The sequence below is a fragment of the Geotrypetes seraphini genome, chromosome 10 (assembly GCF_902459505.1).
Source record: "Geotrypetes seraphini chromosome 10, aGeoSer1.1, whole genome shotgun sequence".
Taxonomy (NCBI): Eukaryota; Metazoa; Chordata; class Amphibia; order Gymnophiona; family Dermophiidae; genus Geotrypetes; species Geotrypetes seraphini.
The window spans coordinates 133,206,232-133,230,104 of NC_047093.1; the positions used below are offsets into that span (position 1 = coordinate 133,206,232).

At 43.4% G+C, this 23,873-nt stretch overlaps 3 protein-coding genes across 6 annotated transcripts in view; 1 reads left to right on the forward strand and 2 right to left on the reverse strand.

Moving 5' to 3' along the window:
• The window catches only part of LOC117367651 (zinc finger protein 436-like), a 28,094-nt gene extending 7,521 nt beyond the window's left edge, over window positions 1-20,573 (forward strand). For 2 of the 3 annotated variants that reach the window (XM_033960427.1, XM_033960426.1), the window contains exons 2-8: window positions 1,538-1,664; window positions 2,552-2,665; window positions 2,760-2,873; window positions 6,096-6,224; window positions 7,070-7,177; window positions 17,340-17,447; window positions 18,555-20,573. In XM_033960427.1, the coding sequence (XP_033816318.1) occupies window positions 1,580-1,664; window positions 2,552-2,665; window positions 2,760-2,873; window positions 6,096-6,224; window positions 7,070-7,177; window positions 17,340-17,447; window positions 18,555-19,930 (2,034 nt within the window). In that variant the 5' untranslated portion in view covers window positions 1,538-1,579 and the 3' untranslated portion in view covers window positions 19,931-20,573. Of the gene's footprint in view, window positions 1-1,537; window positions 1,665-2,551; window positions 2,666-2,759; window positions 2,874-6,095; window positions 6,225-7,069; window positions 7,178-17,339; window positions 17,448-18,554 lie in introns of those variants that run through there. The other variant, XM_033960428.1, reaches the window with a different exon arrangement.
• LOC117368581 overlaps window positions 1-23,873 on the reverse strand; it is a 126,780-nt gene that overhangs the window by 28,175 nt on the left and 74,732 nt on the right. Inside the window, 1 exon segment of the mRNA XM_033962311.1 lies at window positions 21,003-22,049. Within this exon segment, the coding sequence (XP_033818202.1) occupies window positions 21,003-22,049 (1,047 nt within the window).
• Window positions 5,624-22,404, reverse strand: LOC117367657. 2 transcript variants are annotated; one of them, XM_033960438.1, is made up of 2 exons: window positions 20,955-22,404; window positions 5,624-5,671 (listed from the first exon to the last, which is right to left on the reverse strand). In XM_033960438.1, the coding sequence occupies exon 1, from the start codon at window positions 22,349-22,351 to the stop codon at window positions 20,987-20,989; it is 1,365 nt and encodes a 454-aa protein (XP_033816329.1). In that variant the 5' UTR covers window positions 22,352-22,404; the 3' UTR covers window positions 5,624-5,671; window positions 20,955-20,986. The 2 variants fall into 2 exon arrangements, with proteins under 2 accessions (XP_033816329.1, XP_033816328.1); XM_033960437.1 differs by lacking the exon at window positions 5,624-5,671 and adding an exon at window positions 7,749-8,436.

Here is a 23,873-nt window from a genome sequence, read left to right on the forward strand (position 1 = left end):
CAGGTCAAGGACCTGCATAGTAATTCTCTATCTGTATCCCTCAATCCATTTTTCCTGCAGGAAATCATCCACTTCTCTATCTATACCCTTCAGTCCCCTTATCCTTCAGGAATTCATCCAAACTCTGTCGTATACACACCCTCTGGAAGCGCATTCCAGGTGTCCACCACCCTCTGGGTGAAGAAGAACTTCCTAGTATTGGTTCTGAATCTGTCCCCTCTTAACTTTTCTGAATGCCCCCTGGTTCTTGTATTTTTTTGAAATTTTGAAAAATCTGTCCCTCTCCACTTTCTCCATGCCTTTCATGATCTTGTAGGTCTCTGTATTTCAGCTGCTCAGTAGTTTTTTTGCAAATTCTTCTGCCTTCTATCAGAGTGTGTGTTTTCTCTTGATCAGCAGTCCAGGCTCGAGGAAATTTCCCCATAGCACACACAGGCAGCATTCTCATTTCAAATTGTTTGTGAGATGCCTTGTTAAAGATGAAGTTACTCAGAAGCCAATTTTGCTCAGTTTGACATGCTTTCATGTCCTTTAGTCGTGTACCCAGGGTCTTCAGGGAGGGGGGTCCCACAGGGATTCTTCTTTAATACTATGTGCAGTTCTGGTTGCCGTATCTCAAAAAAGATATAGCGAAATTAGAAAAGGTACAGAGAAGGGCGACGAAAATGATAAAAGGTTTGGGACAACTTCCCTATGAGGAAAACTAAAATAGCTTGGGCTCTTCAGTTTGGAGAAGAGACGGTGCAGGGGGGATATGATAGAGAACATAAGAACATAAGAAAGGCCATCTCCGGAACAGACCTTAGGTCCATCAAGTCCGGCGATCCGCACACGCGGAGGCCCCGCCCAGGTGGAAAGGGTAGATGTGAATTGCTTGTCCACTCTTTTCAAAAATACTAGGACTACGAGGTATGCGATAAAGCTACTAAGTAGTGGATTTAAAATAAACCGGAAAAAATATTTCTTCTTACAATGTTTACTTAAACTCTGGAATTTGTTGCCAGAGAATGTAGTAGAATCGGTTAGCTTAGCGGGGTTTAAAAAAAAAGTTTGGATAATTTCCTAAAAGAGAAGTCTATAGGCCATTATTGAGATGGCATGGAGAAATCCAATGCTTATTCCTAGGATAAGCAGCATAAAATCTGTTTTACTACTTGGGATTTAGCTAAGTACTTGTAATCTGGGTTTGCCACTGTTTGATGGACCTTCGGTCTGTCCCAGTATGGCAATTTTTATGTTCTTATCTATATGGTTGTTAAGTTTTGGGATATAATTATATTTGTTTGTTTTGATTTATGATATAATGCATGATTCTATTTTGCATCTCTTTTTTGGTTTCTCTCATGTTTTACGTCAGTTTTTAGCCTCCTGAAGCAGGCGGTTTATGCTGAAACAAGTCTTGAGTCATCAAGAGTGTTTTTGAATAAAGAATTTTGTGGACACCACTGGCATTGTTGTCTTTCATCGTCCCTGCTGTTTAGCGTGATCTGGTCTCACAGTGAAACTGTGACTGAGGGTGTCCTTTTTCCTTTTCTAGAAATTGGTCACATTCAAGGATGTCTCTGCTTATTTCTGGGAAATGGAGTGGAACATTCTGGGAGAACAGCAGAAAGAGCTCTACAAGAAAGTCATCAAGGAGGTTCATGGGATCCTCTTGTCACTAGGTAAATTTCTCTTCTCTATCATCTGTCACACAGGTCCATTAGGAAATTAGTGATTGAAAAAATCACATCGGCATCTGACATTTAGAACCTGGCTTCTGAAGCATCCCATCTCCAACAGGAGGCAGTGAAAGACCTTAAAATAGAGGCTTCATACATGATCAGCCAGGCTTTTGAGGATACCTACAATGAATATGCATGAGATAGATGGAGGAAGAGCATTCAAATTTGTCTTATGCATATCCGTTGTGGATACCTTGAAAATCAGAGTGGTTGGTGTGTCTTGAGGACTGGACTAAGAACCCCTGATCTAGAACAAAAGTTTGATACAAAAGACCAGGAGGAGGATTATGAGGACATGACATGGCAACTGTACTATGCAACTTGTCAACTGTACTATGCAATGTGTAACCCTTTTTGGATGGTTACAGATATCAACGAGAAGACTGACATCTGCAGTGCCTCCATCTAGGACAGGGATCTCAAAGTCCCTCCTCGAGGGCCGCAATCCAGTCGGGTTTTCAGGATTTCCCCAATGAATATGCATTGAAAGCAGTGCATGCACACAGATCTCCTGCATATTTATTGGGGAAATCCTGAAAACCCGACTGGATTGCGGCCCTCAAGAAGGGACTTTAAGACCCCTGATCTAGGAGGACTATGAAGAGAAATGACTGCATCACATCTCCAAGGTTTATGCATAATCAAGTGGCGGGTTGTAGCTGCCTCTTCTCTCGAAGTTTTATCAGACAAATAATAGGATCTTCCTCCACCCACACACTCCTCCGTGCACACTTTCATGCAGTACTTCTCTAGAACAGGAAACAGATGGTACTTCCATAGGATTTCTATATACAATTAAATGTCATTTTCCTCCTCCTTATTAACAGGTTACTCAATTGTTAATCCTGATGTTATATTTAAGATTAAAAAGGAAGATGAGAAACATTTCACTCAACACTTTGAGTGGGAAGGAAAAGAAAACCCACATGACCCCATGAAGAGTAAGTAAATGTTTAGGCTCTGTATTTTCATATCATTTGGAGACTTAAATGTATATCCTTGGTGAATCCTTGTAAATGTGTTTCCTCATCACAGGCCTTCCTGTTGTAACGTCTGTGTTCTCACTGCGTGTTAAGCAAGAGGAAGATCTCCTCTTCATGGATCCTCCAGAATCGAAGACATCTGAACAGGTTCACCCTCCTGTAACAAGTAAGTGTAAAATTCCTCCAGCCTGGACCATTCAGTAATTTAATGCTGGAGAGATAAAAGGTCATCATCCTCTCTTCTTCCCATTGATTTTTCCTACTTTGGAGATAGTTCAGACCTGCAAAACCCTTCATCCTAATGTCATGGGGCTGAGAAATCTGTATTGTTAAAAGAAATGGTGGTGATGAAGAGCCTTTTCTGTTATGGAGGGAACAGGATGCAGTTTGAATGGAGTTTTTGTATTGACGGTGGATTAGTATAAATCACTGTACATAATGCAGTTTAAACTAATGCATTTTAATATTAATGGATTGATTTGTATGAGTTTGCATGCAACACAGTTCATTCACTTTTTTTGGTTAATTTACTGTAAGTCTGCATTAAAGTTAATGAGAACTGACACAAACTTTTAGTATGAACCAAAGAGTATGAAAAGATAAAAAACCAGTTAAGGAAGATTATAAAATAAAGTTATTAAAGGGAATGCCCCAATGTTTTCCCCAATAATAAGAAATACTCAACGCCCCAGTACAATAAGAGGTAGTGGACAATTATGATTCAATGGAGCCGTGAGGCAAATTTGGGCAGGAAATTTTTCTGATGAAGAACTTTGATGATAAAGAACAGTAATTAGTAAAAGGTGAGGAAAGTTAAAGGAATCAGGATCTGTTTCAAAAGAGGTATAAGACTGAGGAATGTTTAAACATGGCTGACAAAGCAAAAGATTAGGGAAGAGAATGCTTTCTGTAAGTGTCTTATTTTGGCCCAAGCTCTGAGGACTTTACATTAAGGTGTGGAATAAATGGAGGGAAATGAAATGCATGCTTGTTCTCACTCAGGCTCTGTCCCCTCCTGACATCCATATGGGACAGGGGTCTGGGAACGGAGGAACTTGTGCTGAGAGAATCTTCACATTTGGCTGTTCCTGATGATAACCGAGATGTGGCGTTGGATTGACAATGACTCCCAGAGCTCCGTCTGCAGCATTCGGAGCTCTCCAAGCCAGGCAGACGCTCCTGCAAAGAGATTTCAGGCTTTCATCTTCCTAATGACCCCCCCCCCAGGGATTCTAAAATAAAAACTCACTATGCCATTTGGGGACACGTTAGGGATCCGTAGGAGCTGCCATTGGCCCTCTGGCATTGAAATGAGTCATTGACTATAGAGCCGAGATGGCCATCCTTTTGGCTTCCTGGGGCCCCATTGGAAGAAAAAAATTTGTCTGGGACCGCACAAAGGTGTCAGGTCAAAACCGCGGAAGACAAAGGCGCGCGCCGATAACTGAGCACAGCGCGGAGGCGCACGCCAAAGAAAATAACTGTTTTTATGGGCTCTGACGGGGGTGTGTGGGGGGAACCCCCCCCCCCACTTTACTTTATACAGATCGCGCCGCGTTGTGGGGTGTTTGGGGGTTGTAACCCCCCATTTTACTGAAAACTTCACTTTTTCCTAAAAACAGGGAAAAAGTTAAGTTTACAGTATAATGAGGGGGTTACAACCCCCCAAACCACCCACAACGCCGCAGCGATCTGTATTAAGTAAAGTGGGGGGGCTCCCCAACAACCCCCCCCCCGTCGGAGCCCCTAAAAACTCATTTTCTTCGGCGCGCGCCTCCGTCTTGCGCTCAGTTGTCGGCGCGCGCCTTTGTCTTCCGCGGTTTTGTCTATGAACCCCGCACAAACACTAACACTAGCTGATGAGCAAAAAAAAAAGGTTGATCAGGTCCCAAATTTGCAATCACTAATATAGAAGATGTACATATCTAATAATCAACCTTCATTAAAGGGACACTGTGGAGAGGACCCCAAAAAAGCAGTAATATTTACTCTGACTGAGCGATCCTCCACGTGCGCCGCTGACAGCAGAAGCCTGGCTCTCCCATTCACTTCTATTATAGCTGCGTTGAGCCTCTTCAGGGGCGAGCCTCATCAGAGCAGGGATGCTGAAGCAGCTGTCAGCGGCGCACGTGGAGGATCGCTCAGTCAGAGTAAGTATTACTGCTTTTTTGGGTTCCCCTCCACAGTATCCCTTTAAAATTGTTTTTAATATTTTTTTACTTATTTTTTTTAACAGTAATGACTCCTTTAAAACAGATATAACATACATAACTGAGGTGCAAGCCAATTGGCAATTTCATATTATTAAAAATGACCTTTCCTTCTCAGTCTGCAGCCATCCAAAATGTGTAAAATCAACCATCCTTCTTCCTGTCTCTTTCGGCCTGTACATCTTGGCTCCAATGCCAGAAAATTTACTTGCTGCTTCTGGCTTTCCTTGAACTGGGAAGTTTTTAATTACACTGCTGTGTTGAGTGGGCCCTCACTTGATGCATATTAATTACATGTAGCAGGGGTTTCCAAAAATCAGATTCAGTCACTTCCATGGCCCTCTCTAGCTCACTCATAAGAACATAAGAAATGCCTGCACCGGATCAGACCTGGGGTCCATCTAGTCCGGTGGTCCGCACACGCGGAGGCTCAGCCAGGCGTACCCTGGCGAATACATTAGTCACTCGTATCCCTCAATGTGTCCTGCAAGAAGATGTGCGTCCAATTTTCCCTTAAATCCTAGAATGGTGGTTTCCTCCACCATCTCTTCCGGGAGAGAGTTCCAGGCATTCACCACTCGCTGTGTGAAGCAAAACTTTCTGACATTTGTCCTGGCCGTGTCCCCTCTCAGCTTCAGGCCATGACCTCTGGTCCGAGTCTGGGTCACATTCGCCAATGTGAATAAAGCTATTTCTTGCTCTCCATCCTTTCCCCCTGCTGGGTGTGAGTGCTGTTTGGAGAGCCTTGGTGAACCTAAAACCCAATAAAGGGCAAAAAAGTCATTTATAATAATAAAAAAAAAACTCCTGCAGCCGATTACTGAAATCTATGGGGAATTTAGAAAACATTTAAAAACACATCTGTTTCTGAAGTATTTAGGTAGATAATTTGTAAAAATTTTCTGTTATGCAATAATCAGATCTTTTAGGGTTTTTAGCCATTGGTTTTAATTCTCTAATTTTCTTCAACTTTTATTATATTTTAAATGATGTAAACCGTATAGGACTTCACGGTAGTATATTTAAATGTTTCTAAATAAATTAATCTGTTCTTCATCTTGTTGCTATAGATCCGAAATCAATCTATGTAAAAACAAACGAACTTCCTGATACTCAGGCTCTGGGGTAACTTTTGTTTTAAACCTATTGTACTAACGAAGATCATTGTCCCATAACAGGCTCCCAAGACATCAAGCCAGATATTTTAATCCAATTTGAGCAAGAGGGATTCAGGACTCAACGTCCGAAATCTGAGCAAAGAGGAAATCTGACCACCACAGGCTCATGTGAGGAACTGCATGAAACAGGTGATGGAGCTTGAATTAAAGCTAGTAACGACGGGATACAAATTTTTCCTATAACAAAGACTCCTTCTCTGGATCAGGCACAATGAGAACGAGGTGTTATCATCACAGTCCCTCCTTTAACCTTTGTTGGGAGGATTATTTGTGTGTTCTATTTCCCTTATTTTTACTTTTCTCCTTTCATTGTCAGGTCTGGTTTTCTTATTTTAGGGGGGTTATACCTTCTCTTTTTCTTATTCTCCCTTATCATTTTCCCATGGCTCTCTCCTTTCAACATCTATCTCTCATCCTTTATCAGTTGATTACATCTTCCTTATATCTCTATTTCTGATTTCTCTCGATGCTGTTCCAGAGTGTTAAACCTTCCTTCCACCTAGCAGGTTGTGGGTTTTGTTCTCTGTGAAATACACAGTGCTGCTAGGTGTAGAGAGGCAGGGAGGATAAGAACAAAGACACTGGGATCAGCAAGATGAGCAAGGAAGCATGGCCAAACTGATAGTCCAAGGAGGGAGGGAGGCATGAAGGACCCCCAAACAGTGTCCACCAAAGCTCAATCCGACACCAAAAAGCCCTAAACAAATTCCAACAGCACTACTAAGGGAGATGGGTACAGCTAAGCCAACACCTGCTGGAGACTGAGAGAAGACAGACTGAGGTAATTAGGGGGGAGACACCTGATATGTACTATTCCAAAGTTTTGTTTCAGTCTACACCTGCTGGTCATGATGAGATATAACCTGATTGTAAGACTAACCTATGCTGGTCTGGAGAGTTGCTAAAGAATATTACTTTTCTTACGTTCTGATCTCTCCTTCAAACCTGAAGTTATTTTTCCATTCTTCATACAGGCAGCCAAAGTTACGCTGCTGAGAATATAATAGAGATTCTGAAAATGGAAGAGGATCCCGACAGTGGCCAGCTGGAGGGAGGAGGGAAGGATCCTGATACCAAGAGCGGTGAGCCAAGAGTTCCTTTATAATCATATCCTTGCTTGGTGTTGTGGAGTATTTCTAAATTTTCACTTAGACACAAATACTATTCCGTTCGATAGATTGTATTGTTTTTCTGTACATTATTTTGATTTTTTGGGGGGTACATATTTCCCTGGAGTGTTTTTCAGTGTGCATGAAACCATCAGTAACAGAAGTACTGCAAGAAGCAGCTAGTTAGACATTGCATTGCAGTTTTTTCAAAAATGGAATAAAATGATATTGAGATTCATATGAGGAGGAAAACGGCCAAGGGTTGGAAAGCATTCAATGTTTAAGTCTAAGGTGGAAGGAGGACTAGGCTTACCTTTGAGGTCGGCCTGCTGTCTAGGCCTACCCCGAGATAGAGACCTCACACTCTATATACTGGTATCAATCAATAAGTATATTTATTAACAAATCAGTAACAGCTTACAAGAATAAATCATTCAGCATATAGAGTAACAGAATGTGATCTTCAGGCCTGAGGATCCTTTGATGTCTGTTCTGCTTACTTCCTCTTAAAGGCCTGATTTTATACATTTCTTGGTGGCCAGCACCACGTTGGTCTAAATCACATGATAAAATCTTTATTGGTTATTTCTTACACGTCGTTACATTTGTTAATTCATTAATTGGTTCATAATATCTGTGTCACACCATACGCATGTCCTGTTTACCAGAAAATCTATCTTTTTCCCGCATATGTCCTTTTAATCCTACCACATCAGCAATTCCAAGCCCTGCCTTTATCACAAGATACTCTTGCTAAATAATTTTCTTTAGAATTCTATTCTTGACCAGGAGATGTGTTCATCCTTTTATGATATCATAACAGATGTGAGGCCCTGTTGCCATGCAATAGAGTTAAGTATTGCTTGTTTTTTGTTAATCATAAGTTTCACTTCTCCTAGCTCATGACAGCTGATAAGTGTAGTCAGAAATGTCTCATAAATCATTTTTTTAGACTTTTAATACACTGATTTATTATAGTAGGAGAGGAGAGAGGGAAATTTTCCATTGTGATGTCTGTTTCTTCACCTTTAGCTGTATCTAAAGGACTTACTGTGCTTCACCTGTATCATACAAGGACTTATTAGTGTATTCTTCTTCATACAAGAGCTTACCGCATTTTCCTCTTCCTCTCACCTTCCTTGGAGAACCATTATAAAGTAGCACAGATGAAAGTAATAGTTGAATGGCATTCTTCCCCTTATAAGCTTTGGGTAAAGGTAGAACAAGCAATGCTAGATGGAAAAGATGGAATAAGAAAACTGAAATACCTACCATGGTTGGGAGAAAAAGAATTCATAAATATAAATAACCCTTTTACTAAATGCTCCCTGAAAATATGGAAAAATGTTAGGAAAAAGCTTATAGGTAGAGATAAAGGCATTCTTTTTACCCCTATATTGCATGCACAAGACTTGAAACCAGGCAGGGAGGGGGGAATTTTTAAGAAGTGGGAGGATAAAGGATTAGTATGTTTCGGACAAGTAGTTGAAGAAGGAGAGGTAAAAGCCTTTACAGATATTCAGGATTATTTTCATTTAGAAATGAGGGATCTTTTCCCTTATTTTCAGATAAAAAATTACATATTAACATATAAGAGGAAAAACGATGGAATTTGAAAGAAATCTGAATTTTAAAAAAAGCTAGGAGAACCAGCAATCAAAGGGTATATTTCGTGGTTATATAAAATTATAAATGATGACAAAATAACCAAAACATCATATATGAAAGCATGGGGAAAAGATTTGGGGAAGGAATGGTCAATAGATGAGTGGGGGGGGTAATTACATTACACCTTTTTCATTTTGGTGGAAAATGCTTTTAAACTTCTAGTACGATGGTATATTACCCCGGTTTTAATCAGCAAATATACCAACCAGAATGCTGCTAGCTGTTGGAAAGAATGCAGTGAAAGAGGTACCTTTTATCATATGTAGTGGGATTGCCCAAAGGTCCAGGAGTTTTAGGAGCAAGTTTTTGAGTATATAAGCAGACTAATTCAGACTTCACTTAAGCCTAATCCCGAAAGGGCACTACTAGGAGTAAGAAGAGAAAGTTTAACATCCCCTCAATCTAAACTTTTGGACTTGACATTTATAGCTGCCAGATTAACATTAGCTTAGCAATGGCGTACGCCAAATGTACCTACCTTGAGAGATGTAAGGGAACGCTTAGGAATAGTATGTGAAAAATATAGACTTTCGGCTATTTTAATCAATGGGCAAGATTTATTGATATATGGGGGAGTTATATTGAATTGGAGAAAGAAATGTTTGAAGGACTCATTTGATCCATGCTCCCCCTGTCCAGCATCTGCTAGCCCGGGCAGCCTCAGGGCTTTTGCTAGGCCAGCCCGCCTCGCATTATCAATGTGGGCCAGCCTAGCAAATGCCCTGCAGCTTCTTGATGAAACCACAGCTGCTGCCGGTGCTAGTCCGGGGGTGAGAAGAAGGGGCATCCTGGCAGTGGCAGCGTAGTCAGAAGGCAGGAAGTCAGCTGGCGTCAGAGATCGGGCCAGAAGGCAGGAAATCTGTTGAGGCAGGCACTGTGCATGTGCGGCATGGCCGCACGGAAGCATGGAACACGGAGATTGAAGTGCGCATGTGCGCTAAGGGTTTTATTATAGCGGATGCTTTATCAAGGTCTTGGGCATCATCATTGATTCCACATTGTCCTTCAACGACCACCTCCAATCCTTGGTAAAAAAAATGCTTTTTCAGCCTTCACATGCTGAGGAAAGTTAGATCCTGCTTCCATCAAAAACATTTTACCCTCCTTTTCCAATCCATCATCCTCTCCAGATTGGACTATTGCAACTCTATCTACTTAAGCCTAACTAAGAAAAACATCCACAGACTCCAACGGATTCAGAATGCCGCGGCCAAGCTCATCTTTGCTAAAAGTAAATTTGACCATGTCTCCCCGCTCCTGGCCAAGCTCCACTGGCTTCCGATAATCGCCAGGGTTCACTATAAATGCGCCTGTTTAACTTTCAAAATCCTATATGGTATCCTCCCTCCCTTTATCCCTCTTTCTTGGAATTCCTCAAACCCTAATACCACCAGATCCTCCCACAAATTAAAACTAACCTTCCCCTCACAGGAAAGCTAGGGACCTCCCTCCACTTCAAAATCACTGAGCTCTGGAACAACCTTACCTCCCCTCTTCGGAACTTGAGCTCTCTCCAAGTTTTCCGCAAACATCTGAAAAGCTGGCTTTTCTCCAAAAATATAAGTCTCCCTCCAACTTAGGAATCAAGGAAACTCTTATATCTTGGCATCCCAAGTCCTGTAAATTTTCTTCACACTTCTACCTCTAACCCTCTGTTGTAGTTCCTTCCTATTTCTCCTACTGTAAACCGTGTCGAGCTCTACGAACGTGGAGATGATGCGGTATACAAACCTAAGGATTAGATTAGATTAGATTAGATCAAGTACATCGCTTAGAAGTTTTATAGGCAATGTTATCAAATTTTAAATGAACCTGAAATCTAAACCTGATTTGTCTTTGGGTGGTATTTCGATTAAATTCAATATCTAGACTGGTTTTTCGCTATGGAAGATTAAAAATGATCAGTGTACATAGTTTAAAAATGCACCTTGCTTCAAAGGGGAGCCAGTGTAGTTTGAGGTATACGGTTTCCCAATATTATTTTTGGTTGCTGAGAAAATAAGTCTGGCTGCTACATTTTGAATGGTTTGTAGTTTTTTTTATATATTTTATTTGCGTCCTATATAAAAGACATTGCAATCAGTAGCATAGCAAGAGGGCAGGGGGGGACAGACCGCCCCAGGGACATCTTTGCGGGGGGCACCAGCACCTGCGCTTCTCTTCCTCTTTGCCCCACCCCCTGTGTAACTCTTTAAATGTTCACTGGTGCAAGCAACATCTTCCACGTGCTGTGGACACTGACCTCTGCACCCTTCTGACATCACTTCCTGGTTGTGGGACAGGACATGATGTAAGAAGCTGGCACGAGAAGCAGGTAGAAGAAACTGCTTGCGCCGGCGAACGTTTCAAGAGGGGGCGAGGGGGGGGATAATCTAGCAGCAGGGAAGAGTGGGGGGTGGAGCACCCGGCGCAGTAATGCCGGCCACCACTGCCCCAGGCGCCAAACTGTCTCGCTGTGCCACTGATTCCAGTAATCCGGTTGGGATCCAAACAGTGACTGAACCAAGATCTGGAAGTTTTCTTTGGCGAAGCAATGCCAAATTCATCTCAGTTTTCTCAGTGGTGTGAATATTTTCTTGGTTAATGTGCGTTTGCGCCTCCCAGGATAGGTTGTTGTCAAGGTTCAAGGTTTATTAATATTTGATTTATCGCTGAATCTGTTTACAAAGCGATGTACATAAATAAAAAGAATAAAATATAAAGATACAAATTAAAACACAGTAACGACAATTTTAAGACAAGACAAACTTGAATTGGGAGGGAAAGAGGGGGAAAGATTACATCTGTTATATATAGAAAAACAAATACGGGAAAAAAACATAAGGGAACGGGGATAAGTAGAAGATTAAAAAACTAAAAAATTTTTAATAATGAGTATTAAAAACATCTTTAAAAAGGTGAGTTTTCAAAATTTTTTTTAAAAGAAAGGAGATCTCTTTCGTTTGTGATATGTTGTGGTAGAGAGTTCCACCATTGTGAATATAATCCCTAGGATTTTCAGGTCTGATTCCAGTTTCAGCGAGGCGTTTTGCAGTGTTGTTTGAGTGCCGTCATTGGTGATTCTGGGTGGAATTATCAGTAAAAATTTGATTTATTTTCTTTATTTAGTTTCAATTTCATGTTATCAGCCGAGCCAGCAACTAGACGAGTGACTCCCTCTACCGATTTGTTGATCTTGTAGAAAGGAACGCATATTGTAATATCATCTGTGTAGGAGAAGTAAGTGAGGTCTTTCATGTCTAAGGAGTGTGTCCTAGTGTTGACATCAGTATGTTGAAAAGTATTGGGGAGATTGGTGAGCCTTGGGTGGTCCACTCGATGTTGACCACTCTTTTTTACGCTGTTAGAAATCCTTCTAGCCAAGTGTGCGTTTTTACCACTTATCCTTAGAAAGTTTAGGATCAGTAATAGGAGTTGTTGGTCTACCAAATCAAATGCACTAGCTAAGTCATTTGTCGCACAAGGACTTGTTGTCCGGTGCTCATACGCATTCGAATCTCGGATGTCAGGGCACTGAGTAGTGTTTCAGCGCTGTAGTGTTTTCTGGTATCTAAGAGTTTATGGTGTTCCAGGTACTTTGTGATTTGATTTGTTACCACACTTTCTAATATCTTGACATGAGTTGGATTAAAGCTACTGGTCTGTAATTCTTTATATCATTCATTTCTCCTTTTTGATCTTTTGGGATGGGTTTTAGAATGATTTTTTCCTAGATGTTTGGGGACTATTCCTTTTTCTAGTGAGTCGTTCAGCCAGTCTAACACAGTGGTCTTCATTCATTTTTAAGCTGGAGCCATTTTGGATCCAAATGAGCAGAAGGAGAGCCGCCAACTATCTTCCCATACGAGGCGGTGACATAAGAACATAAGAAGCGCCATCTCCGGAACAGACCCTAGGTCCATCAAGTCCGGCGATCCGCACACGCGGTGGCCCCGCCAGGTGTACCCTGGCATAGTTTTAGTCCCCATATCGCTCTAAGCTTCTCATAAAGAGAAGTGCATCTAGCTTACCCTTACTCATGTTACTTCATGCCACTCATAAGGAGATGTACATCTAACTTACCCTGTTGACCAGTGTGTATCAATGACAACTACCCGACCGATCTGTCTTCACACCTTTTTATTGTGTGTATACTGAAGGAGATAGGCATTTCCAAGTGCATTTTCTTTATCTACTGAGACGTGGCTTTTCCTTTCATCCACTTTCCTCTTTGTGTCATGAGCTTGGGTAGAGAGGCAAAGAGTAGCAGAAAAAAAACAACCAGAATGATGAGGAGGGCCACCCCAAAGGACTTCAGGGGCCACCATTGATCCAAGGGCCTTGCATTAAAGGACCCTGGGCTAATGGTTGTAGTATATTTTTGATGGATATTTTTGGGTAGTAATCTTATTAACTCTGTTTATCCAAGGACAAGCAGGCAGCATATTCTTACATGTGGGTGACATCACCCACGGAGCCCCGGCATGGACACTTTAACAAATTTAGAAAGTTCACGATAGCCCGTACCATGCGTGCGCGAGTGCCTTCTTCTCCGGAGACAAGCAGGGGTAATGCAGCCACACTTGCTGGTGAAGTCCTTCAACTGAGCCTGCATGCGGTACCTCTCCCCTAGAGCCAGTAGAAACCTTTTTTTTTTCTACTGAGCATGTGCGGATTACCTTGCCTCTGGAATTCCACCTTCCAACTGTCAGTTTTTTCTTTGACCATTGGTTGTGTAGATTGTGGCTCTCCCCTCTCCTTGCCTCTTCAGTCAAAAGGGAACCCCCCCAAAAGAAACAATTTGAATTTACAATTCGGGTTATTTTTAAATTAAAAGTGACTAGATTAAAAAAAAAAAAAAAAAAAGAACATGTCAAAGGTTTCAATTTGGAATAGAAGAAACCATTGGGGTTACCAGTTGGTTTACTTTGTTTTCGGCTCCTGTTACTTCGCGGTTCTCAGCGGAGTGCCGGCAGTTTTCAAATTCGGCGGACATTAGGACCGCGAAGACACGCATAATGGAGCAGACGGCCCCGAAACCAGTGCACCGAGTTTCAGCGGCAGAGAGCTCGCCGGCCGCGAAGACATCAGCCCCAGCACCTCCCCTCAGGGTCCAGGTAAGGTACTGCCGGGGAAGGAAAGCCCGACGTTGCCGTCAAATAAAAATCACCCGGCATAAGCGGCCAACGGAGGAAAGTCAAAACCAGCTTCGGGGACTTGCCAGACACCTCCCCCGCCGGCTCTGTCGAAGGCAGTGCGAGGCCATCATAAGCAGCATCCTGCAACTGCCTCGACATCCCAGCTCGTACAGGAGAGGCCCCCTGCGGGCACTGGTTCTGCCTCGCAGTCCTCCTTTCGGACAGCGTTGGATACTGCAGGTACCTCTTCAAAAAGAAAAGTGTCTCCTTCTCTTGTGGAAAATCTTCCTCCTCAGAAACGGGCTTCTATGCCTCAGTTAGCTCCAGAGCCCCCACAGCAAATGGGGTCTATGGCTTCTATGGCACAATTTTTCAGAATTTTATGAGGGATAGTGCTTCTGTTTTTTCACAGCCTGTTCCCTCTGTGGCAGCATCTGAAGTAAGGTTCTGATTGAGTAGAACCCCCAACTCAATACTGAATTTCTGGCTAAGACCACAGACATAGCCTGGTCTCCTGGGACTTCATTGTGCCATTCTCCGCAGCAGCAGATATCACCTTGTCAGGACTGCAATGAGGCACCGCTTCTGTCTGAAGACCCCTCTGCCCAGCCGGATCCACCGTCTCAGCCAATTCCGCAGGAAGAATGCTCTTATTGGAAATTTCTTCAGAAAGTTTCTGCTTAGTCTTAGCCAGGCTATCACTTTGCCTAATAGGAAGGACTTTCAAGCAATTCTTCAGGCTTGCCAGACCCTGTCCAAGGGTCTGATTACTCTGCCAGTCCATCAAGTGCTTCAAGATTTACAGCTAGCTAACTGGCAAAAACCTCATTCAGTTTCGATGGTGTTCAGATGACTTGAACAAAAAATATAGGGTTCAAAAAGCACCTGGGCAAGATCTCCAGCAACTCAATGGTTTCAGAATCTGCTAGTCATAACTCTAAAGTTTCAAGAACCCAATCCCATGCTCCTCCTGGAAAAGACCATCGCTCCCTGGGTTCAGTTGGAAGAAAGGTACATCCAGGCTCCGTGTTAACTTCAAAAATCATGGCTCACCAGGTGCAGATTTTGCCCTTTCAAATATTCCATCCTGCAACAATTGGAATCAGCTGCCCCAAAAGGAAATTCCGAACCTTCACATAGCATTGCAGGAGTCTACATTTCATTACATTACAGATTTCTATTCCGCCATTACCTTTCGGTTCAAAGCGGATTACAATAAGAGTTGTGGAGGGAAGGGTTACAAAGTTAGATCGGAGATCGTTTCTGAGAGAGGGAAAGGTAGGATCAGGGGTAGGGGAGGTGTTCGTGGTATTAGGCTTTACTCAGGGATTTCTTGAAGAGTATAGTTTTTATATCCTTTCTGAACCTCTTGTAGTCAGGGGTTGATGTCAATAGGGTGGAAATTTGGTTATCTAGTCTTGCTGCTTGAGTGGCTAGTAGGCCGTCGTAAAGTTTTTTCTGTTTTACTTCCTTGATTGTGGGGTGAGTGAAAGGGGGGGGGTGTTTCTATGCCTGGTAGAGGTAGTTTGGATAAAGCGGTTGTTTAAGTAGGTTGGGCTGTTCCCGTTAATAGTTTTAAATAGTATACAGTAAAATTTGAATTGTATTCTTTCTTGGATTGGAAGCCAGTGTGAGTCGATGTAGGCCTCAGTGATGTGATCGTATTTCTTCAATGAATATACGAGTCTCAAAGCTGTATTTTGGATTGTTTGTAGTTGTTTAATCATTATTGCCGGGCAGGGGAGGTAGAGGATGTTGCAGTAGTCGAGTATACTGAGGATTAGTGATTGTACTAGGAGCAGAAATTGGGGTCTTTCGAAGAATTTTCGGACTTGTCTTAGGTTCCTCATGACTGCGAAAGATTTCTGTATCGTTTTGTTTATTTGTGGTTGCATGGTGCAGCCCCTGTCAATAGTCATTCCAAGTAGTTTTAGGGAGGTTTGTAGAGGGTAGTTGATAGAGTTGATTACTAAGTTGGTAGTGGTAGGGACTTTGTTATTTTCTAGGAGGATGAATTTAGTTTTGTCTGGGTTGAGTTTCACCAAAACAAACTGTGATGCCTACGATATGAAGTCTCGCGTTTCGGCAGTGGCTATTGCAGCACGTCAGGCAGCTTGGCTCAAGGCGTCGGACCTCAGGATGGATTTATAGGACAGATTGGCGGATAGTTTGCGTGGAGAAAAGGTGAAAGCTACAGTGTCACAACTTGCAGAGGACTTCACGGCTATGCGTGAGCTTTCTTCACACACAGTGGTACAGTCCCAACCATCTTATTGCAGATCACACCATCAACAGTTTTTTCAGCAGCACTATTCTCGCAGACGCTACACTCCTTATTCTAGGTCGGCGCCTCTGAGGTCCCAAGGGTCTGCGTTTTCACAAAAAAACAACGTCCAAGGGAACGTAAGCAACCTTCAACTACACAACTCCCTCCACCTCCCCAGCAGCTTATGGGTCTTGTTCTCTGTGAATCACACAATGCTGCCATTTGGAAAGAGGCTGGAGGAAGGACAGCCCCCACTGGGATCAACAGAAGGAATGAGGAAAGATGGCCAAACTGGTGACTCCAGGAGGGGAGGATATAGGAAGGACCACACTGATAGCAGTAGAGGGTGTGAGTGAGGCAAAGTGACTCAACATGGCATTAGTGGAATGGATGGAGACATTTTCAGAACTACTCAGGATCCTTAACTCCTTCCACCAGCATATTTCCATTTTCAGAGGTCATACTCTGATTCCTATATAAACATTTTCCACACTATCCAATAAATTTCTTACTTCATTATTAGGTAACTTCCAATCTGTAAACCGTATAAACTGATAATCTCCACTATATTCTGTTATCAATTGATTCCCTTGATATGTAATTCTCAAAATTGAATCCTCTACCACACCATGTAATGTACACGAATCACTGTTATGTAATTTATCTAGATAATCTTTATTACGCAATTCTTTTGGTAATTCCTATAATTTGTATTCCGCCTTGAACAATATATAATGTATAATGTATTCGAAATTAATTTTCCTATGAACTGTTTTCCTACCTTCTTCTACTCTATGTTTATAACCTAACTAATTTATTTTTCTCAAGTACTTTAGCAAGAATGTGAGCCTTTGGGACAGTCAGGGAACTCTAAGTACTTTCTCTTCATCTTAATTAATCTTACTTATTGCATTTCTTCTGTTTCTACTGTAAACCGCTTAGAACCTCACGGTACAGCGGTATATAAGAAATAAAATTATTATTATTATAAAAGTCCAATCATCTCAGTTTTAGACAAGTTTTCACTTTCTTGGGTCTTAAGCTTTCTTTTAAATCTTGACGTTATTTTCCGTTCTTCTTACAGGCAGCCAAAATTACCCGGCCGAGCCCACAGGAGAGATCCTAAAAATGGAAGAGGAGCCTGCCAGTGACCAGCTGGAGGGACGAGAGGAGGATGCTGATACCAAGAGTGGTGAGCCAAGAATTGCTATGTAATAACAGCCTTGCGATGTGCTGTGGAGTATTTCTAAATTTTCACATAGAGATTTTGGTTAGTGAATAAGAACATAAGAATTTGCCGCTGCTGGGTCAGACCAGTGGTCCATCGTGCCCAGCATTCCGCTCATACGGCGGCCCTTAGGTCAAAGGCCAGTGCTCTAAATGAGTCCAGTCTCACCTGCGTACGTTCCAGTTCAGCAGGAACTTGTCCAACTTTGTCTTGAATCCCTGGAGGCTGTTTTCCCCTATAACAGACTCCAGAAGAGCGTTCCAGTTTTCTACCACTCTCTGGGTGAAGAAGATCTTCCTTACGTTTGTACGGAATCTGTCCCCTTTTAACTTTAGAGAGTGCCCTCTCATTCTCTCTACCTTGGAGAGGGTGAACAATCTGTCTTTATCTACTAAGTCTATACCCTTCAGTACATTGACTGTTTTGATTATGTCCCCTCTCAGTCTCCTCTTTTCAGGGGAGAAGAGGCCCAGTTTCTCTAATCTCTCACTATATGGCAACTCCTCCAGCCTCTTAACCAATTTAGTCGCTCTACTCTGGACCCTTTCGAGTAGTACTATGCCCTTCTTCATGTACGGCCACCAGGGCACACCATGGCCTGGTACAGCGGCATGATAACCTTCTCTGATCTGTTCGGGATCCCCTTCTTTATCATTCCTAGCATTCTGTTTGCCCTTTTCGCCACCACCACACATTGCGCGGATGGCTTCATGGACTTGTCATTCAGAACTCCCAAGTCTCTTTCCTGGGAGGTCTCTCCAAGTACCGCCCCGGACATCCTGTATTTGTGCATGAGATTTTTGTTACTGACATGCATCACTTTACACTTATCCACATTGAACCTCATTTGCCATGTCAGAGTAAAGAGAATCATTGCAGAGACTGGAGGGGAGGAGGAGATGTTCATAACCAGCAAATGAGATCAGGATGGTCTGTTTATATCTTTTCATGTGCCATCGCTCACCTGTCTACAAACAAATGACTTTAAAGACGTCGGTGTGGATATTTGCTTATATATGTGTTACTAATAGCTGTATAATTTACGAATGTGTTTTCATTTTTATCTGACAGATGCTGGATTTGGGAGTAAGAGAATGAGAGTATGTAATGGGCAGCAGAGGGAGGAATGGACATACAAAGACCCTTCCAGGGATAACCTCGATTCTTCATCTGATAATGCACCTAGCATGAAAGAAAATACACCAAAAGAAGAGAGCTTGAATGTATGCACTGAAGAAGAAAGAAATTCCACCAACTGCCCAAATCTCAGACAAATTGAGAGAATCATGAGGCAGAAACTTTGTCAGAGTACTACATGTGAGGAAATGTTCACTGGGAAGTCAAAACTGACTGGACAAAAAAAATTTCAGACACGAGAACAACTGTTCCAGTTTATGGAGTGTGAAAATTCATTTACATATAAATCACAATTTGCAATTCTCCATGAAAAAGTGCCGAAAGAAAGAAAACCATCAAAATGTTCTGTACATGATAACTTCAGTCGGGTATTTGAACTGAGAAAACATGAATTAATCAGCCTTAGCAAGAAACAAGGGCATCAAATGACCCCCAAGGAAGTGAAGCTATTTAAAAGCTCTGAATGTTATAAAAGCTTCAATCAAAAAAGTAACCTTATTCCTCATGAAAGAATCCACACTGGAGAGAAACTATATAAATGTTCTGAATGTGGTAAAAGGTTTAGTCGTAGATATCATCTCGGAAATCATGAAAGAATCCACACTGGAGAAAAACCATATCAATGTTCTGAATGTGGCAAAAGGTTCAGTCGTAGACATCATGTCAGAAATCATGAAAGAATCCACACTGGAGAAAAACCATATCAGTGTTCTGAATGTGGCAAAAGGTTCGGTTGTAGACGTCATCTCAGAAATCATGAAATAATCCACACTGGAGAAAAACCATATCAGTGTTCTGAATGTGGAAAATCATTCAATAATACAGGTAGCCTTATAAATCATAAAAGAATCCATTCTGGAGAAAAACCATATAAATGTTGTGAATGTGGTAAAAGCTTCAACCGAAAAGATAATCTTAGAGACCATGAAAGAATCCACACTGGAGAAAAACCATATCATTGTTCTCAGTGTGATAAATCATTCAATAATACAGGTAACCTCATAACTCATAAAAGAATACACACTGGAGAAAAACCATATAAATGTTCGGAATGTGGTAAAAGTTTCAATGCTAAAGAAAAACTCAAAACTCATGAAAGAATTCACACTGGAGAAAAGCTATATCATTGTTCTCAGTGTGATAAATCATTCAATAATAAAGGTAACTTCATAACTCATAAAAGAATCCACATTGGAGAAGTATCATATAAATGTTCTGAATTTGGTAAAAGCTTCAATCAAAAAGATAATCTCAGAGATCATGAAATAGTATCTGAAACTTTTTTAGCAAATGTTTTCGCAGCACACTAAATGGAGTATTGTTTTTCATGGCAGATTATAATTGAAATATCCTCCAGAGGCTGTCATTTACTTTTGAATCAGTTAGATTATTAGATCTGCCTGTCTGGTCCTGTCTTGGACCAGGATGTTGGGGAAGTGTGAGGCACCCCCAGTTTTGGTGGGGGAGAGAGTGGTAGGGTTTTGGGGAATGCCTATGTTTACCTTTTTTATGTTTACCTTCTTCCAGCAATGGGGGGCATGCTGGAGCTTGTAATTTTATACTCATGTTGATGGCTTGGTTCTTGTTTTTATATGGCTGTCTGCATGGCAGTACTGGTGTTTATTGTTATTATTGCTTCATGTTCTCCATCAAAATGTGTTTTATTGTTGTACGTTGAGTTTGCGGGTTGGGTTTGTGCTTCTCAGGGCTCATCAGGGCCCTGAGCTGGTAGGGTCTGTTTTCTTTTTGTTGATGGGATTTGAGATAGGTGTATTATATTAGTCATTTTGTTTGAAAACTCGACTCTTTCTTCTGTGGCCGGTTACAGATTGTTTATGTTGTTTCAAGTTTTATTAAAGTTTGTTGTACACGCAATGTCTAATACTTCAATGCGTAAAACATTTTAAAATAGGGGACAAAAAATAGAAGTTGCTTACCTGTAACGGTAGTTCTCCTTGGACAGATGGATCTTACAGCCACACATGAAGGTGACGTCCCCGTGACGGAGCCGACCCGGCAGTCTAAAAGCTGCAAAGCTAAAGAGCTTTGCGCATGTGCCAGCCTTCCCGCCCTAAAGTATCCCACCTGGCCCCTATATAAGCACACCCCCAACCGGCAAACACAGTTAGGTACAAAGCTGGCGGCAACAATAGGGGAGGCTGGGCGGGATTGTGTGGCTGTAAGATCCATCTGTCCAAGGAGAACTACCGTTACAGGTAAGCAACTTCTATTTCTCCCTGGACAGGGATCTTACAGCTACATATGAAGGTGCCTCCCGAGCTGAAGGTAACAGAATAACAACATGCTATTATAATAATAATAAAGATCTGTTACCTGAGACGGAGAGGAGGAGGGAAGTTGACGCCTCATAAAGCCGCTTGCAGGACCGTAGAACCCAGTGATGCATCTGCGCTGGATTCCACATCAAGGCAGTAGTGCTTGGCAAAGGTATGAATCCTGGACCAGGTAGCCGCTCGACAGATCTCATGGAGAGGCGCGAGGCGAAGGTTAGCCCAGGTGGTAGCCATAGCTCGGAGGTCATGAGCCGTGACATGCGGAGGGATCTCCTGAAGAGCAGGCCCGGAGGCGGAGGCGTAACAGTACGCAATGAGCTGGGTAATCCAAGAGGACAATGTCAACTTCGAAACTGGTCTAGGAGAGGAAGTTGGACGGATGGAGAGGAACAACTGAGACGGGCGCCGACGAGTCACAGTTCTGTCCAAATAGAGGCGGAGAGCTCTGGCACAGTCCAGTGTATGGAGTCGTTCGGCCTCTGGCGAAGTGTGAGGGGGCGGATGAAAAGTAGGCAGCACAATGGATTGGTTCAAATGGAAGGCCGAGACTACTTTGGGCAGGAATTTAGGATGAGTCCGTAACAGTACTTTGTCATGAAGAAATTGGGTATAGGGACTATAGGATACCAAGGCATTGAGTTCTCCAATTTGGCGAGCCGAGGTAATAGCTACCAGGAATAGCGTCTTCCAGGTAAGGAATTTGAGTGGTACAACAGAGAGAGGTTCAAATGGGGGAGCCATGAGAGCCTGCAGCACGAGGTTGAGATCCCAGACCGGCACCGGAGGTCGGAGGGGAGGATGCAGACGAAGAAGTCCCTTGAAGAAGCACTTGACCACAGGATGGCGTACCAGAGAGACCGCGTCCACAGGATCGTGGTACACTGAGATGGCCACCAGATGAAGGCGAATGGAGTTGTAGGATAATCCGCAGACTTGCAAAGAGGTAAGGTAGCGGAGGACCTGAGCCAAGGGCGAGGTGCTGGGGTGAACAAGACGGGTGGAGCACCAGCGCTGGAAACGGGCCCACTTGGCGGCGTAGGAGCGTTGAGTCGCAGGAGCTCTGGAGGCAAGAAGGATGTGCAGGACCTCCGGAGGGAAGGCAGAGTCCCCGGTCAGCGTGGGAGCAGTAGCCAGGCTGTCAATTTGAGAGACAGAAGATTGGGATGTAGCAACTGGCCGTCGTGTTGTGTGAGAAGATCCGGGAACTGTGGGAGAATCCAAGGAGCCTGAGAAGCCTGGTTGAGGAGGACGGGGAACCAGGCTTGATGCGGCCAATACGGTGTGATGAGGATCAGGGATGCATTGTCTGCGATGGCCTTTTGAAGAACCTTTCCAATCGGAGGAAACGCATAGAGGAGATGCTGGGACCAGTGGAGGAGGAACGCATCGTCTGCCAGACAGGTTGGTTCTCCGTACCTGGAGCAAAATCTGGGACATTTGGCGTTCGTCTGGGATGCAAAGAGGTCGACGTGAGGAGTGCCCCAAGTTGCAAAAATGTTTCGCGTAACTGTGTTCCGAAGCGACCATTCGTGAGGACTGAGTTGCCTGCTGAGTCTGTCTGCGAGCTGGTTGTCCGTGCCCGGAAGGTAGACCGCCTGCAGGGTGGAGTGGAGCCGGAGAGCGAGGTTCCAAATGGAGACTGCTTCGCGGGATAGGCGAGAGGAGCCCATCCCCCCTTGTTTGTTCACATAGAACATGGCAACCTGGTTGTCAGTACGGATCCGGATGATCTGATTGAGCAAGTGGTGTTGGAACACCTGCAGAGCTAGATAGATGGCATGCAGTTCCAGGAAGTTTATGCTGCAGCGAGCTAGTGCAGGGGACCAGGTGCCCTGCGTGGATCAAGAGAGGAGATGAACGCCCCAGCCTTTCTTGGAGGCATCTGTTGTGATGGTGACAGTAGGCTGAGGAGGATGAAACGGAAGCCCGTGAGAGAGGGGATCCACGTGAAACCACCATTGCAAGTCCTGCAGGACTTGGGGCGTTAATTGTAGTTTCGTGGAAAGAGGCTGAAGGAACTGGTTCCAATGGGTTTTAAGAAACCATTGGAGAGGTCTCATCTTCAGGCAAGCAAACTGTAGCACTTGTACTGTGGCCGCCATGTGTCCTAGCAAGGTGAGAACGTCTCTGGCCGTGACCCAGAGCCCTGGGTACCAGGCTGAAATCAGCTGTTGGATGACATGTGCCCGCAGTGACGGGAGGAAAACCATAGTCTGCTGAGTTTGAAAAGTCGCCCCGATGAATTGAAGGGATTGAGATGGGAGGAGATGGGACTTTGGAAAATTGAGAAGAAAGCCCAACTTTAGAAGGAGGTTGATGGTTTGGCTCAAAGCCTGGCGTGTGAGGCAGGGCGTCATAGCTGAAATGAGCCAGTCGTCCAGGTAGGGGAAGACGGACAGGCCCTGTTTGCGCAGGTGCGCCACTATGGGGATGACGCATTTGGAAAAGACCCTTGGTGCTGACGAGAGGCCAAAAGGGAGAACAGTGTATTGGTAGTGAAGGTTCTGAAACACAAAACGGAGATACTGTCTGTGTGAGGGATGTATGGGAATATGTAGATAGGCATCCTGAAGGTCTATGGACGTGAGCCAAGCGTCGACTTGGAGCAGAGGAGCAATGGCGGAGATCGAGAGCATGCGGAACTTCTCCTTCAATATGAATTTGTTTAGGTTCCGTAGGTCCAAAATCGGGTGGACGCCTCCCGTCTTCTTCGGAATGAGGAAGTATCGGGAATAGAACCCCTGGCCCCACTGATGTTCGGGGACCGGCTCTACGGCCCGAATATCCAGCAACCGAGACAATTCCTGTTGCAAAGGAAGTAGGTGAGATGGTTGAAGTGACTGGTGGGAAGGGGGGCACCAAGGAGGAGGAGCCAGGAAGCGAAGGCGGTATCCATGTTGAATGATGCGCAAGACCCAGGTGTCTGTGGTTATATCTCGCCAGGTCTGGAGAAAAAACC